The sequence below is a fragment of the Carcharodon carcharias genome, chromosome 8, assembly GCF_017639515.1.
Source record: "Carcharodon carcharias isolate sCarCar2 chromosome 8, sCarCar2.pri, whole genome shotgun sequence".
Lineage (NCBI taxonomy): Eukaryota > Metazoa > Chordata > Chondrichthyes > Lamniformes > Lamnidae > Carcharodon > Carcharodon carcharias.
In genome coordinates this window covers 89557547-89574148 of record NC_054474.1, presented here as the reverse complement: position 1 = coordinate 89574148, position 16602 = coordinate 89557547, and the positions used below count along the sequence as shown (strand labels likewise).

At 45.0% G+C, this 16602-nt stretch overlaps 1 protein-coding gene across 3 annotated transcripts in view; it reads left to right on the top strand.

Moving 5' to 3' along the window:
* LOC121280741 (dedicator of cytokinesis protein 2-like) overlaps nucleotides 1–16602 on the top strand; it is a 627095-nt gene that overhangs the window by 484612 nt on the left and 125881 nt on the right. For all 3 annotated transcript variants that reach the window (XM_041192879.1, XM_041192878.1, XM_041192880.1), the window contains 2 exons: nucleotides 1809–1894; nucleotides 4565–4721. In XM_041192879.1, coding sequence (XP_041048813.1) covers nucleotides 1809–1894; nucleotides 4565–4721 — 243 coding nt within the window. The remainder of the gene's footprint in view (nucleotides 1–1808; nucleotides 1895–4564; nucleotides 4722–16602) is intronic.

The window sequence follows — 16602 nt, the reverse complement described above, 5'->3', positions numbered from 1 at the left end:
CTTACAGCACAAAGAGGCCATTGGGCCCATCATGCCACTGCCAGCTCTTTGAAAGAGATATCTAGATAGTTCCATTCCCACTGTCTTTTCCTCATAATCTTGTAACTATTTCCATTTGAACTATATATCCAATCCCCCTTTAAAATTTACCGTTGAATCAGCACTTCTGCCTCCCTTTCAACCAATGCATTTGAGAGACAAAGGTCAGTCTAGTCATGAAAATCCTGCTTTTGGCATCTTCCCAATGTTTGAGGCCACTATACAGAAGTTTGTATCAAACAGTTGAATATATCCTAATGGAATAACCTTGTCCACTAACCCCCTTCCCACCTCCTCTCCCCAAACCCAAGCTGTGTGCTGCTATTTATCCATTGCCTGTCTAGCTATCTGGTTCAGAAATTCAGGTTAATCCAATTTAATGCAAATAGCCACACTTTTGATTGCTTCATAATGCAAATTAGAACCCAGCGTTTCTACAGCCGAGCATAACAAACAGCAGCACATAGACACTAACTACGTAGTGTGAGCAAAGTACTTTTGGTGCTTGAAGTGACTTGAATGAGGTGCAGAAGGCCTACCCAAGATGTTCCTTCCCAAGATGGTCAATAGTCGCTCAGTGACGAGCAAGTGGTGAGCCAAGGGTCGATTAAAATTCCTGCCCTACCTTTGGGAGTCCTGCCCACCAGACCACGCAGCAGGATGCTATTTTAACACTGCACCTTGTCAGATTATGGACCTTGGACATACCCTGATACAAGCATCAGAAAACATAGATTAGGAGGAATGATTAGCGAAACTTGAAGGAGGTGACTGAGAAGGAATCTGATGGAGGTATATACAAACAATAAGCATATTGAGAAAGGTCTAGAATCCTTTATTAAATTTCTGGAAGAGAGAAGCTTAAGGGGATCTAATAAATATATTCTTGAATCAGGAACAAAGGGGCAAAGAGTTAAGTTTCAAAGGACAAAAGTGGGACTTAGAAGAAACTTAATGCTCACAGAGGGTTATTACAACAGGAATGCTCTATCATAAGTGGCTACTAAGGTAGAAACTACATTAGCTTTAGAATTTGAAAAGAAAATGTTATGAGCAGAAAAATGCCATTTAAGTGGATAGCTCCAGTTGACGAACGATGGCACAGCATAATGGGCTGAATACCTTCCTATAATTTCTACGACTGTTAGATTAAGCTCAAATAGTAGGACAAGGGTGCACAAGGTTAAACCAATGACAAATAAAGGTAGGATTGATGTCCCAAAGTTCTTCATGCTAAGAGTGATCTGCGCAGTATGGATATCTGGATATGGTGGTGGGGAGGGGCCGGTGCGGGGTGGTGGTTGTCAGGGCAAGGTGAAGAATACTGGAACCTGTTGGAAAACAGCTAAAACATTTGATGGGATCAGGAAAAGGAGCAGGGAAGCTGTAGATTTGTGCTTATTGAGTAAGTCAGGATGGACAAAATGGTCTTTTTTGTCCACCTCATGTTTTCATTACATGCCAATCAACATGCTAGATGCATATGGATATCTTGATGAGGCACTGTGGGAATGATAGTAAGGGCCTTGAAAGTACAAACACTAGAAACCAATCTAAAAGGAACAGCTGTGAAATAAAGGAGTGGTATTTGGAAACATAACAACTGAATACATTACTGATTGATAACAAATATTTCCACCAACTAAATGTATCTAACTATTTGGAGTATTTCATATCTTTCATATAATAGTTTGGCAAATTTTGTTCTTCCTCTACTTTTACTCAATGTGATTTTGGTTGTCTCAAGTAACTAATGATCTTTTTAACAGTTCGAAGATGAAATAATCCTGAAGTTGGATCATGCAGTGGAGGGAGGATGTGGTGATGAGCAGTATATGGAGCTCTTCCAGAAGATGTAAGATTCCGTTTGGTTACAACTTTCAACTGATACACACAAACACAAAATAGAAATCACAATGAGGAGGTGAATATAGAATCAGAATCATAGGTCAAAGTGAACCACAGAGAAAGCCCAGAAGGAAGTAGAAGAGAACTCAACATGTATTTATTTAGATCCTTGCTAGAAAGTTGCTTCAACAGGCAGCAATCAGTAGCAGAAGAAACGGGGTAGAGGAACTGAAGGGGTAGGCAACAAACTAAGTTTGGAAAGGATTTTCAAAGGGTTGGAGATAGGTAGCAAGGGTTTAGAGTGGAGTGGAAATAAGAGAGGATGGACAGAGTTTAGACAAGTGGAGGAGGTTGCAGAGGTGGCCATGGAATTGGATTCAGAACTACAGACCACAAGACAAAACTGGAGCAAATTCATTGTAATTTGAAAACAGCTTGTCATCTGATCCTTGCCCCTCAATACCCCTCCCTAATCCCAAAAGCTGAGATTGGAGCAAAGGAGGTTGAGGGGAGGGTGTACAAGGTTATGATAGGCTTAGATAAGGTAGACAAGGAAAAAAACTGTTCCCATTAGTTGGTAGTGCAAGGTCTAGGAGACACAGATCTAAGATTTTGGGCAAGAGAGGTTGTGGAATGTAGTGAAAGAACTTTATTATGCGGCGAGTGGCAATGACCTGGAACTCACTACCCACGAGGGTGGTGGAAGTGAAAGCAATCAAATGATTTCAAAAGGAAATTGGTTGAGTGCTTGAAGGAAATAAACATGCAGGGGGTTACAGTGATTGAGCTAGGGAGTGAGACTGACTGGAATGCTCCACAGAGAGCCAGCATGGACTTGATGTGCAAAATGGCCTCCTTCTGTACCATAAATAGCTCTACGGGCTAAATTATATGTTGCACCATGGTCCCACTGCCCCTGTTTAAAAAGTCAGGGGTGAGTCCCCCCAGGGGAAGAACAACTGCCCTGCAGTCACTCAATGCCAATTGGCTGTTAATGGGCTGAAGATAGGATATCCATCCCTTAGGGACAGGAAATCCTGCCTCAGAACTGCCAGCCAATCAGAGGCCAGCAGCTCACTCCAATCCCAACAGCGCCAATTGGAGCAGTGGACACTGCCTTTACTGCACTGGGGCAATGAGGAGGTGAGCTGCAATTGGTCAGAACATTTTAATTGTTTGGGAATTGGTGAGGGACGTGGGGGCTGCGGTTTGAGAGGCCATTGGGAAGGGGAATCTGGGGAGCGATTACACTTTGAGGGTGGGGGCCTTCTGATGAGCCCAGGAGGAATCTCCCCCATCTCCCTGCCCACCACCAACCTGCAGAGGGGTACCTGTCGGGCTAGTCACTTTGAGTGAACCCCTCTCATCGCTGGTTTAACCCTGACAGTGATGGCATGAGGCCCTTAAGTGGGAAGTAATTTCCCACTTATAAGCCTCATTTGGCCCATTGGTGGGCCAGCCACCCAGTACCACTCCTGCCACTGATAAAATTGCATTGGGAGCAGGGTCCGGTGGGTAGGAGATAGGCAGGCAGTACTTTCAAATCCACCAGTGGGGGAGTGTTAAATCCAGCCCTATGTCTGCATTTTCTTTAATATTCCCTGGTTTGATTCCTGAAGTTGCTCAAAGCAGTGAATATTGCCCTCTCCACCTGTTTCACAGTCTATCTCACTCTGTGGCTCCAGATCCTCTTATATGCATTCCCACTGAGCAAAGCTCCACAGAACCGTAAAAGTTACCCAGCTAATGCCATGTTACAGCACTGGTTCTCAAAGTAAGTGTAACATTATGGGTAATGACAAGAATCGTTCGCTCGAGGGATTTTATTCCATTGTTTTGGTTTTACTTGCCCCACCTGCAAACCCTTTCACAGGTTCAAGTGCAGTAGAGTACTGATAAAAGGAAGAGCTATGAACATTGGGAATCCATAACTAGAGATGGAAAATGTTGTGGGTGCTCAACAAAATCTTAAAACAAGATGTAGACAAATGTCAATGTTTTATGGTCACGTGAGTTCTAATGAGGAGCCTCCCCTCAACCATTAACATGGCTTCTCTCCTTCAGATTGTGGTTGGATGTACTCATGGCTCCCCAAATCCATGGTTCTCAACTGATGTCTGTACACATTACACTTGGGGTTGAATTTTCCCCTCCTCCTTACAGCAGTGTGGATCTTTGGTAGAATGGAATTATGGCAGTTCCTTGTCTACATCCTGACTCTGCCTGATTCCTGGGGCTAGAGTAGTTAACATAATTAGGCTACAGCGCTTGCTGGAGGAGGAATGGAGGGGAGCTACCAGAGCACCTTGCCTCTTCTCCACTCTTGTGTGTTTTGAATTTGACGCTTTGCATAACTTGAATAAAAATGTAAACATCTTCCAAGGGCTTAGTACTTCAAAAGCACAACTCTAAAGTGACTGCAGGCCCCTTATATTCTTCCCCTTCTTGCCCATTTCCTCACACTGCCAGCTTTGACCACACATGGATCACATGCAGAGGTGTTTCATGAGTTGGAATGAGTTTGAGTCAGTCCCATCACTGCCCAAAACCAGTGATGCCCAAAACCAGAGAATGAATATTGCAACAAAACTGAGAGGCAGAGAGACAAGTTTAAAATTACCCCCTTGGTCACCGGTTCATCATTTTACATGTGACATCTTGCAACTCTTTCCTTCAGCCTCCTGGAATGTGCTATGGAACACCCGAGCATTGCTAAGTCAGTGGAACATTTCGTCAAACTGGTCAAGGGTCTCCTGGAGAAACTGCTGGATTATAGGTCGGTGATGAGTGATGAAAGCAAAGGGAACCGTATGAGTTGCACAGTGAACCTGCTGGTATGTACAAAGAGTTTTCTTTCAGCTACTCCGCTTAACACCTTCACTCTTGTCAATCCTTCCCCAATCCCCATACTCTTTGCCATCATTGGCTGCCATGCCATCCTGTCTAGGCCTCTAACCTCTGAAATTCTCTCCCCAAGATACTCTGCCTCTTCCCTCTCCCCCTCCTTTTTAGGATGTCCCCTAAAACTTACCTCTCTGACCAATCTTTTGGCCACCTGTCTTGATATCTCCTCCTTTGGAGTGGTGTCATTTTTTTCTAATTACGCCCCTGTGAAGCAGCTGGGGCATTTTACTTTAAAGGTGCTATATAAATGAGGTGATTGTTCTGCTTCAGATTGGAACAAAAGGCCAATGCATAACATTTGTCCCGTTATGCAACATTGAAGTGTAAATTATTCTATAGGGTGAGTAATACTTCGCGCTCAGCCGTAGAGGATATCTGATACCCATAGTTGCTTAGTTGTACAGAGCTTGAGTTTTGATGAAAAAAGAGACATGTTCTCGAAGATTTTCATCTTGCAGTCATCGGGACAGATCTAAGAATGTCAAATTTCAAAGGGAGCAACAAGTTATACTGTAATAAAAGAAAATATGTGGATGCTGGAAATCTGAAATAAAAACAGGAAATTCTGGAAAAACTCAGCCGGTCTGGCAGCATCTGTGGAGAGAGAAACAGAGTTAACTTTGAGTCTGTATGATTGAAGAAAAGTCATACAGACTCGAAACGTTAACTCTGTTTTTCTCTCCATAGATGCTGCCAGACCTGTTGAGTTTTTCCAACATTTCATGTTTTTATGTCACTTGATATGGCATGAGAAAAGGGTGCTGATTGGTTGGCAAGTCAACTCTGATCGAGGCGTTGCCATGGAGAATGCACTGGAGAACTATGGTCCACCACACCTTTGTTTGATTCAAAAGAGGTGCAATGCCCGAACATGTTCCTTCTGCCTGCAGTGGACAGGTCCCTGTGTATGCCTTGACCAAACAGAGACTCCCTGACATTCCTGTTTGGGCAGCGAATGGAAGAATTGATGAAGTCTAGGTTTACTGGAATGCAGAAATGTCCATTGCAATTATCTCAACAAATGTTAGCACAGGGTATGAACTCAGTGCTTTTTGTATTTAATGGAGCAGTGTCTTGTTTAAAAATAACATTTTGCCAACATTTTTTGACACTAAAAAGTGACAAGGGTATTGCTGAAGTACCATCCCCAACAGAGAAAAAAGATACTTCTTCAACTCTTCCATTGGATGGGAGTGCTGCTGGCTCGGCCTATCCTTCATTGCCATTGAGAAGGTAGTGGCGAGCCATCTTCTTGAACCACTGCAGTCCATCTGGTGTAAGTACACCCATTGTGCTATCAGGAAGGGAGTTCCGTGATTTTGACCCAGCCTCAGAGAAGGAAAAATGATATGGTTCCAAGTCAGGCTGGTGTGTGTCTTGAAGGAGAATTTGCAGGTGGTGCTCTTCCATGCACTGTCTGCCCTTGTCCTTCTAGGTGATAGAGGTCACGGGTTTGGAAGGTGGTGTCAAAGGAGCCTTGGTGAGTTGATGCAGTGCATCTTGTAGATGGTACATGCTGTTGCCACCGTGCATCAGTGGTGGAGGAAGAGAATGTTTAAGGTGAGGGAAGGGGTGCTGACCAAGTGAGCCGCGTTGTCCTAGATGGTGTCGAGCCTCTTGAGTGTTGTGGAGCTGCACCCATCCAGGCAAATGTGTTGTGTTAAGCTCATCTTTGCATTCATTTAAGTCTCAGACTGAATGACCAAGGTGCAAAGCAACTCATCAGCAGCTTCCAAACTCCAGCTTGCATACTGACCGAGTCTGGTTTTATCTAACTGAAGCATTGGCAGCTGTTGACTTAAGGGACCATCTCTAATTCAGCGCTGTCCAAACTACAATAACACAAAAGCAAAATATTGCAGTTGCTGGAAACCTGAAATAAAAACAGAAAATGCTGGTCATGCTCAGCAAGTCAGGCAGCATCTGTGAAGAGAAACAGTTAAAATTTTAGGTCACTGACCTTTCACCAGAACCAGGAAGAATTAGAAATGTAATAGATTTTGAGCAAGTGGAAGGGGGGAGGTTGGGAGGTTGGGTAAAAGAACAAAGGGAAGGTCTGTGTTAGGGGGACAACAAGAGAGATTAAATGATAAAAGCAATCATTGTGCAAGACCAAAGTGAGTAATAATGGGACAAGTAAAGAAACAAAAGAGTTTTCCAGTGGAGGTGTGAATGGCAGGGTGATATTTTCCAAGAAGACCTTCAGAACCCCACGGGTATCCTCGTAAATGAGGCCGGAGATGCATTTAATACCTCTACATCGAGTGAGGTGGCAAATGGTGGGTTTAGTGATTCCCTTGATATTATCTTGGAGGACTTTCCGGTGCAGCTTAGCACCACCTTTACCAGGACCTTAACCATCATAGCCTCTACCGGACATCCCCTCTAGAGACAAAGTCTTGTAATGGTGAACAGCTGCTGCCTGAAAGCATAAATAAGTAATACAACAGATAAACAAGAGAGACCAATTAAGCCAGCAAAAAAAAACCAAAATGGAGATGGGGCAGAATGTGGGGATGGGGCAGTTGGAGGCAAGAGGTCATTTAAAACCTCCAGGAATATGCCCAAACAGAGTTGGCAACTGTAATCACCACACATGAACAGCATAATGCCATGCTCTGAAATTCCCCTCTCTCAGCTATTTCAGATGAGGCACTAATGGGCTATAAATAAATAGGTTATCACTTTCTCTATTATAGCAGGGAGAGGAATCTGAAACAAAAGTGTTCGGCGATCACCCACTTGCGCCTCACAGTGTTTTCTGAAGGCTTCCGTTTTGGGGTAAGATCACAGGCTTGTTGTGAACAGGTCAGCAGAGTTTTGCAGTGACCTCTTATTAATAGCCTGACCCACCGCTGGCGGAGATCAGAGTTTGAGCAGTAAGCGCCATTAGGAATATGAGTTGGGCTGACCTAGACAGACAAGGAAGATGCCAGATTTTATCCACAGCTTGTACTGAGTAAACTGGGGTGGAATGCGAGAGGGGATTAATCACTAGCCAACTCATGTTTGGTCTTAGTGCAGAGTACAAGTGCCTGGGACTTTGAAGTGATGCCTCTCTGCAGTTCCCTGCCTGGTGACCTGGTGCCATGCTCAAGGGTAGGTTGGTTGAGGCATTTGAAAGTGGCTGGTGCCTGTGGAAGTCTACTCAAGTGAGAATCAGAAATGTTAGAGACAAAGTACAGCTCCCTGTTGTAATAGCCAATCAGAGGATGACAGACGTCACCAGCGTTTAACTGGAGACAAATCATCTCAAACTAAACTTCATGTGAATTGACATAATGTTCCAGGAGCTTTAGCCAGTCAAAATTGCACAGTGTATTTATTCTAGCTATTTGCATAACTTAACATCTCATTGGTTTGCTGAAATTCCAACTGGCAATCAGTGAATTAACACAACGAACTACCTGATCTTAATTAGCTGGCTGCGTATTTTAATAATGATGCATGTTAGAGAGTTTGTACATAACACCCTGACATCAGGGAGCTGCTTTGCTTAATTTAATCTCAAGAGGCAACAAGCTGAATAAATCATAGACAGATAGTTTGGAATAGCTTGGGAGGTAATAAATGCAGATGTGTCACAGTATAATGTTTTCTACCTTCACCTCTGCTCTGCCTTTAATTACTGAAAGAATGCAGGCAGAGGAGAGAAAATACATTGTGCTTTGAGCTGAAAGCGAGGACTTGAAAAAAGACTGGAATGCTAAAAGGCCTTTCCTTGCCTTTAATTTTCTCCATGACCTTTACTACCCCTCAAGTTGAAGGCCTGATTGATCCCACGGTTTAAGAATTTCAATTTAACAGCAGTTTCAATTTGTGCTTGTGGAGCACCTTTAATGTAGCAACATAACCAGGTATTACAAAGCAAAATTTGATATCGAACCATATAAGGAGATATGAGGACAGATGACCAAAAGCTTGTTGCAAAGAGGTAGCTTTTAAGAAATGTCTTGAAGGAGGAATGCGAGGTGGAGAGCTTTAGGAAGGAGGGCTTAGGGCTAGGCAGCTGAAGATATGACCACCAATAGGGGTGAGTCAAATTGGAGAGCCTCAGGAGGCCAGTATGAGAGGAGCACAAATACCTTGCTGGATAATGGGACTGGAAGAAATTACTAAGATAAGGGGATGAGGCTATGGAAGAATTTTAAGATTAAGGTATTGCTGAACCAATAGGTAAAGTAGGTCAGCAAGCACAGGGGTGATGGGTGAATGGGATTTGGTGCGAGTTAGGATGGATCAGAGCAAAGTTCTGGATTGCTGAAGTTAATTTTTCCATCTCACTGTTTGCTGCTGCAGCACAACTTGAGAATTGGTCATTCAATAAATAATTTGGCTCCTTAATGTGCTGTTTTGGCTCCAAAATGGCATTCACAAAGCGCATACACAGTTCTGGTGGGGCAGCATGAGATGCCATTTTGATGAGGATGTAAGCATGCACACTGAGTTTCTGGAAGAGGGCAGTGTTGAAAGATTGTAATGCCAATCACTGTGTTTGCTGATCTGACACCAGCGCTGCCATTTTGAAGCAAAACACACCAGCTAATGCCATGTCTGAAACACGCAGATGCTGAACAGCAGGAAGGAGCCCCACCCGCCTGACCAGCACTATTTAAAAGGATTATTTATTACTTTCAGGTTAGTTGCACACCAGTTAGCCCTCTGCTGTAGCTCACCTTATTAAAGCCCTCATCTGAATCCTGTGCAGCAGAACTCATGTGCAGTCTCAGTCTTCAGCGAGCTGGCACCTGGGTTTGTCTCCTTGGCCTACTTGTGCCTGGTGTCTCACCACATACAAATCCTTCCACTGAGCTATCCTCTTAAGTAGACACAGTGTTAGTATCTGAGCTGGTAGCTGCAAGTGTCAGAACGAGGAATTCCATACCTTCTTCATCACTGTCTTCTTGCTCTTCCACTCTTTCTCTTCCACCACTGCCTGATCAGGTTAATGATGTTGTGTATCTGAAAGGACAAAGATAAAAAGTTGTGGTGAGGGGAGGGGGAGGAAACAAGGGGTGCATAAAACCATTTTGGTTGCCTCTATTAAACCACCATAGAGTCAGGGTGTCCAACCGTCCCAGAATTTGCCCTCATGTGGGCTTCCCAGGATGTCATTTGCCTTGGATTTCTTTCCTCTTGTTGCTGGTTAAGGTTGGTGTCTGTCCATGTGCAATATGCTGCTGCCCATGCGGAGTTCAGAGCTGGCACAATGAGCATGGGCAGACACAGTCATGAGGAAGCAGCACTGGCCGGCACAGCCTAGCATAGCATGGCAAAGGTCCCGGGCTTTGACAGGTGCATGTTTTGGGTTAGGAGAGTCTGACCCTGTCCAGTTGGGGCTTGGGGAGGAGGAGGTGGATGGGGCTGGTGTCCAGGTCGGTAGAGTCACTCGGGCCTGACGTGGGATGGGTGGGAGTTCACTCTGAAGCCAGGTTCGACGGCAGCCCTCTCAGACCCGAATCTGGGGAGTCAGGCCCGGCACAGGCCCAGGGAGGTTTCAAGCTGGACCGCTAGGGAGGAGAGGGCTCCGTGCAGACCTGAAGGTTGCTGGGGGTTCTGGGCTCCAGGGGAATGGGGTTGGGGGTGAACCAAGCAGACTGCCTCACTGGTCTTGAAACAAGACCCCCCCACTTCTCCCTCGCGCCTCATTTTACCAGAATCACACCAACCACCTCCCCATCCTGCTTCTCAGGCCTCACCAGCACAGCTCCCCCTACCAGGTCTCACCTCTCCAAAGTCTTGACATCCTTCTAAAGGGGAGCTACAATTGGATTCAAAGATCAGGGGCTATGGAAGGGAAAAATCAGGCCAGTTTCCTGGTGTCCATTGCTATCCAAGAATTCCTACTGACAAGTTAACTGCCAACGCCAGGCTCACAAAACAAGAAAGGAGAATTTAATCTTTGGCCCTTGCATTGTCAGCTTTGAGCCAGAAGGTCGAAGTGGCATGTTAAAAGACAGGTAGAAAAGGCTAACTGGTCCAGCAAGTCTGTCCCAGTCCCAAAACAATGAATCACTGTGACAGCCGAGCATACCCTCCCCATCATTGTCGTGCGAAACACTGGGAGAGGCAGAAAAATACTGATTTAAAACAGAAGATCCAAGGCCAATTCAGTGGGGGATAATAGCCTGAAAAATCCCTCCCTGACCATGTAAGATGATTAAAAACCAGTTCCAAGTTATCACTCACTCCAGATACCACTCCAGCAACCTGAGCAAGCTAAACTGACACTGGCATCTGGATTTTCAGCCTTGAGGCAGGTAGCAGGATTCAGGAAAATTCCTGGCTCAGCCCACCTGCCTCGGGAGAAAGTGTCCGCAAGGACGGCACTTTCAATAAGGAGCGGAGGGTGCAGGCTGGAGTCAGGCGGGCCGACCTGGGAAAATGTTTGGAGACAGCCACAGGGGCTGCTTGGTGCAGAGGCAAGCTGTTTAAAAGACCAGCCTAGGTGCTGTGGGACTTCATCTCAGTTGAAAGAAAAACAGAAAGGCCCTCCAGCCCCTCACCACACTTACCCATTCATGCCTCCTACCCACCCTCTATGACCCCTCATGCCCTCCATGTCAGATTATGCCCCCCAAACAACCCTATGGCCCCTCATGACCCATGTGCCACGATGTGACACTTTCATGTCCATTGACCCACAATATACTAGATAGAACCAATGGATCCTATAATGACAGTAGATTGTGTTAAAAAAAAGCTTTAATAAACAATCATTTATTCATTGCCTTTCACTATGTTAAAAAAAATGTCCTTTTGACTACAGAGCAATTAAAATGTTAATCATCTGGATTCTTTAAAATTTCAGTAGCTGAAACTGAAAGCAATTGAAACTTATTAACCTTGGGTAAATAAGCATTCTGCAGTTGGCAACAGAGATCAGAGAGCCAGAGCTGTCAATCAAGCATAGTTTTCCCTGGGGCTCAGGTGTTTCAACAAGCATAATGGATATCTGGGCTCTCAGCCAAGCTTCATTATATATTTTTGGCTGAGAGCCCAGATATCCATTAGAGTGCTAAAACATCCAAACCTCAGAGAAAATATTGCTTGATTGACAGCTCTGGTTCTCTGATCCATGCTGGGCATGGAAGTGGCACAGCTTGACATGGGGGCATAAGCGGCATGGGTGGGTGGAGGGACATCCCCTTGTGTAGGGGCCATGAGGAGCTATGGAGGTTTTTTGGTGGGGAGGGGGGGGTTGGAGTAGCTTGACAGAGGGGGCATGATGGGCCATAGAGGTTATTTGAGGGGGCATATTTTGGCATGGGGAGGATATCTTGTAGTTGCCTTTTAAAAGGTTCCCTCAGGTAGACTATGGCTTACAACACCTTGGAGGGACCATGAACCACGACTCATTGATAACCTGGTCCGACTCCATGAAAACTGCAGATGACTAAAACATGCCCATCCCCGCACTGGAGCCGGCCAGGTAAGGAGTGTGGGGTGCAGAGCTTTGGTGTGAACCAGCCCGCACCCTTAAAGGGCACTCCTGAAAATCGGAAATCCTGGGAATGGGGTCCAGAATCCCGGAACCAGGTACCGGTCCCTGTTTTTAAAGGGTTACAGAGTCATCCCAACTCAGTGAAAATCCAGGCCTGAGCCAGAGCTCCCCTGTCAGAGGTGAATGGACACTGAGACCCCATATTTTATGAAATTGCATTATTGAATAAAGTTAAACTAGCTTTGTTACAAGAGCAAAGTACTGCAGATGCTGGAAATCTGAAATTAAAACAGAAAATGCTGGAAATGCTCAACAGGCCAGAAAACATCTGTGGAGAGAGAAACATTTCTGGTCAATGATGCCTTTCATCAGAACTGGGGAAGAAGTTAGAAATTTAATGGGTTTTTAGCAGGTGAAATGGGGAGGGTGGGAGAAAGAACAAAAGGGAAGGTTTGTGACAGGGTGGAAGACAGGAGAGATTAAATGATAAAAGAGCTAGGCTTGCCGGGCCAAAGAAAAGAAACAAATAGCAGGATTTTCCACACCCACCCGCTTCCTCGATCTTCCAGTCCCACTGCAAGTCAATGGACTTCTAGCTGGGGCACCGCCTCACCCGCAACAGGGCCAGAAAATCCCGGCCAAAGAAACAAAAGGTGTGTCGAGAGGAGGTGCGAATTGCAGAATGGTGAACAGCTGTCGTCCAAAGGCAAAAACAAGAAGCATAAGATTGGAAACTGCAAAGAAAAGGAAACAAAATGGGAGGCAAGATTATAGTCTGAAATTTTTAAACTCAAAATTGATTCAGGAAAGCTGCCAAGTGCCTCACTGAAGGATTGGCACAGGTTTTAAAAACCAATTTCCCCCTGCCCTTGTCTTTTCTCCTGATGCTGTTCACTCTGGCCATGGACCAGTTCCCCATGCACTGTTCCCATGCCACCTTCCAGTTGGAGGCCTCGCCTCCATGCATGTGAGCCTACATAATGAGTGGAAGACTATTCAACTGTTGGAGCATCACTGAAAACTCTCATACTTTCGAACAGCAGTTGCTAGGTGGAAATTAGGAGCAGAATCCCTAACTAATTAGCTTGTACTTAACCCAGCCATGCTGAGACCTAATTGTTCTGCCCCTGCTGACACCCTGGGTGAAATCAGTTCGGTTAGCCAAGATCTGGGGCCAAATCTGGCACTTTTCCTGGATTGCTAGCTCAATCAGTTTAGCCAGTGTTTAAATATGAATTATTATAAGATGTTTCATGTAAAGGGAATTTATTTACCGCTCTCTGAAACCCCCTTTTCTTCTTGGGTTTTCTCTGTCTTGGTTCTGTTTGCAACATGCTCGCTGGAGGCAGAATGTGATGGCCTGGATTTTCAGCTCAGCGGGCGGGTGCACGCCTGACATGCCCGAGCATGAAATAGTGCGTGATGATGTCGGGCGAGCGTCCCGACACCATCGTGCACTTGCGCGATATTTCGATCAGTAGGCACGCGCGAGAGTCAGCAGCATGCCCGTCGACAGTTAAGAGGCCTATTAAAGCCCTTAAGCAGGTAATTAAGTAGAACGTTTTGCTGTCCATCCAACCTTACAGTTGACGGGTGGGCGAATAGGCCAGGCAGCCTTTGCATTTTTTGTGAAACCTCATCCATGGGCAGGATGAGGTTTCCAATAGTGAATAAAAATATTAAAAAATTTTAAATTAATTTTTAACATGTCCCTCTTCATGTGATAGTCGTATGTGGGGACATGTTTATATTATTTATAGATTCTTTTTTCATTTTACAAATATTCAGCTCCCTGAGGCAGCTTTGTGCCTTCAGGGAGCTTTCATTGAGCGCACCCCCGTGCATGCGCAAACTTCAGCGCTCGCCCTCCTCCCACCCACACCCCGGCAGCACTGAGGCTTTCAGTGAGTGTTTCACGCTGACTGACCGTTAATTGGCCAGCCAGCGTGAAATCGCAGATGGGGTCTGATCGTGGGCAGTGGATCGTTGCGCAGCCGCTCCCGGACCCCACCGCCGCACCCGCCCAACGAAGGGAAAATCCTGCCCCATGGACTCAAGCTCCACTCCAGGGACTCTTGAGCACACAATTGCAGGCACTTCAGAGCAGCATCAAGAGAGTACTGCACGTTTGGAGGTTTTGTCTTTTGGATGAGACAGTAAACAGTCATCCCTCTTAAGTGGACATAAAATATCCTATGCCTTTGTTCATCAAACTTGATTTTCTGGTCATTATCTTATTGCCGTTTGTGGGATCTTGCTTTGCCAAATGAACTTTTGTTTTTTCCTACATTACATCAGTAACTAATTAATTGGCTGTCAAAGAGCTTTGGGCACTCTGAAATTGAGAGGCAGTGTATAAATGCAAGTTATTTTTCCTCACTACCCATACCCCAGCTGGCAGATGCGTATCCTTCCCTAAGGGGGTAAATTTTCTCTGAGGCTCCTGCACTCCGCCCCAAGATATTCCTGGCACTGGCCTCCTCCAAAGCTGTTGTGACACTGCCGCACAAGGAGCACGAAAGGAGTTGACTCCCTCTTTCACTATGTGGAAATCTCACTCTGCCCCCCCTCATGCCTGCCCCCTAAATCATGATGAAAAGTCACTATGTTAGAGTTAAAGGTGTAATCTTACCACCCTAGTTCAGAAGGACAACAAAATATCTGAAGCATAAAAATTGCCTTTATTGTCCTTTGATAGCAAAACAGCAGGTGAAATCACTCTCCTTGAATCTTTTGTCATAATGGGCATGTTATAATCAGAATCTATTTCACATCCCAGCTCCTGTTCTCATCCAGCATTTAATTTAATCTTTCTTCCCGCAGTTGTCAAATTTAAGGCCCATGCTTGACACTATCCTGCCTTGACATCCTGTATTATTTCTTCTCTCCCTGCCTCTATCCAACAATTTCCCATGTCCCACTGATGGTCCCAATGCTTCAGTTCATCAATATTAGTTCAGAGCCCCTTACTTAGAAGTAAGGAATAATCTTGTGGATTGTGTTTGAACACGCTTGCCATGGATGTAGTTTCAACACGCACAGATAGCCCATGGAGAAATATCTTGCAGCTCCACTGCACTTCAATTACTTTTTATTGCTTTGATTTGATTCTTAGCAAAATTAGCATGTGAAATTATAAAGCATTGTAATTTGGCAGCCTAATTTGCAAGTTCCTATGAACAGCATGAGATAATGACCAGATAGTCAGTTTTTTAGTGATGCCGGATAAGGGATAAATATTGGCCAGGACATTGGGGAGAACTCCCCTACCCTTTTACAAATGGTGAAATGGGACTGTGTACATCTGAGGGAGTTTAAGGTGCAGTTCCATATTTCCCAGGTAATCTCTGCTTCCACGTCCAAGTGGTGCAAAAACAGAACATTTCTTAACCCATAAAAAGTCTAAATAGAGCAATGAATTCATGGTAGAATTTTGATCCCATTCTAGGACTCTCTCACTTCTTTCTAACTTATTAAACCTATTTTTCTACAGACTCTGAAACATTGAACTCATTCGCTGCCTGTTTGTGATGGAGCCAACACAGTTGACTCCTAACTTTTCCCTGTTGTTGTTCCCTTCCCTTCATTTGGTTTGCTCTTGTATCTCTGCCTCCCCAGTGCTGCCAAAATCCTAGTTTACACCTTGGCTGCCTTCACCCTTGGCAACTCCAATGCTCTCTTGGCTCCACAAATTACAACTCAGTCAGAATGTCAAGTATCATGCCTTCACTACAACTGACTCACATATTCCCCACCAGCCCATTCCCTTCCAAATTTCAGCAGCTCTTCCAATAGATTTTAAAATCCTTGACTTTGCTTTTGGATGTCCACTTGGCTTCACCTCACCCTAACACTGTGACCTAAACCAAACTCACAGCTCCATATCCAGCCTTTTCTCCTCTGGCTACTTGTGATTTCAGTGATTATACCCCAGATCCTTGGAAATTCTTCCAGTTTTTCAGTTACATTGACACAAGTCTTCACGTTCCACAATTCTCCTTAAAAACCCTTTTTCTAATGCATGACTTTATCCCTCCTTCTAAAAGTCTTTCCATTTTCCCTTCAGCCCTCACTGCTCAGGTTCCTCTATTCCTATTTATGAGGAAAGATTGGATAGGCTGGGGTTTTTTTCCTTAGAACAGAGGAGGCTGAGGGGTGACCTAATTGAGGTGTACAAGATTATGAGGGGCCTAGAAAGATTTGTTTCCCCTAGCTGAGGAGGCAGTTTTCAGTTAGCATTTAAGATGATTGGCGGAAGGATTGAGGGGACACGAGTAAGAACTTCTTCACCCAGAAGGCGATGGGTGTCTGGGATTTGCTGCCTGGTTTGGTGGTGGAGGCAGAAACCCTCAACTCTTTTAAATGGG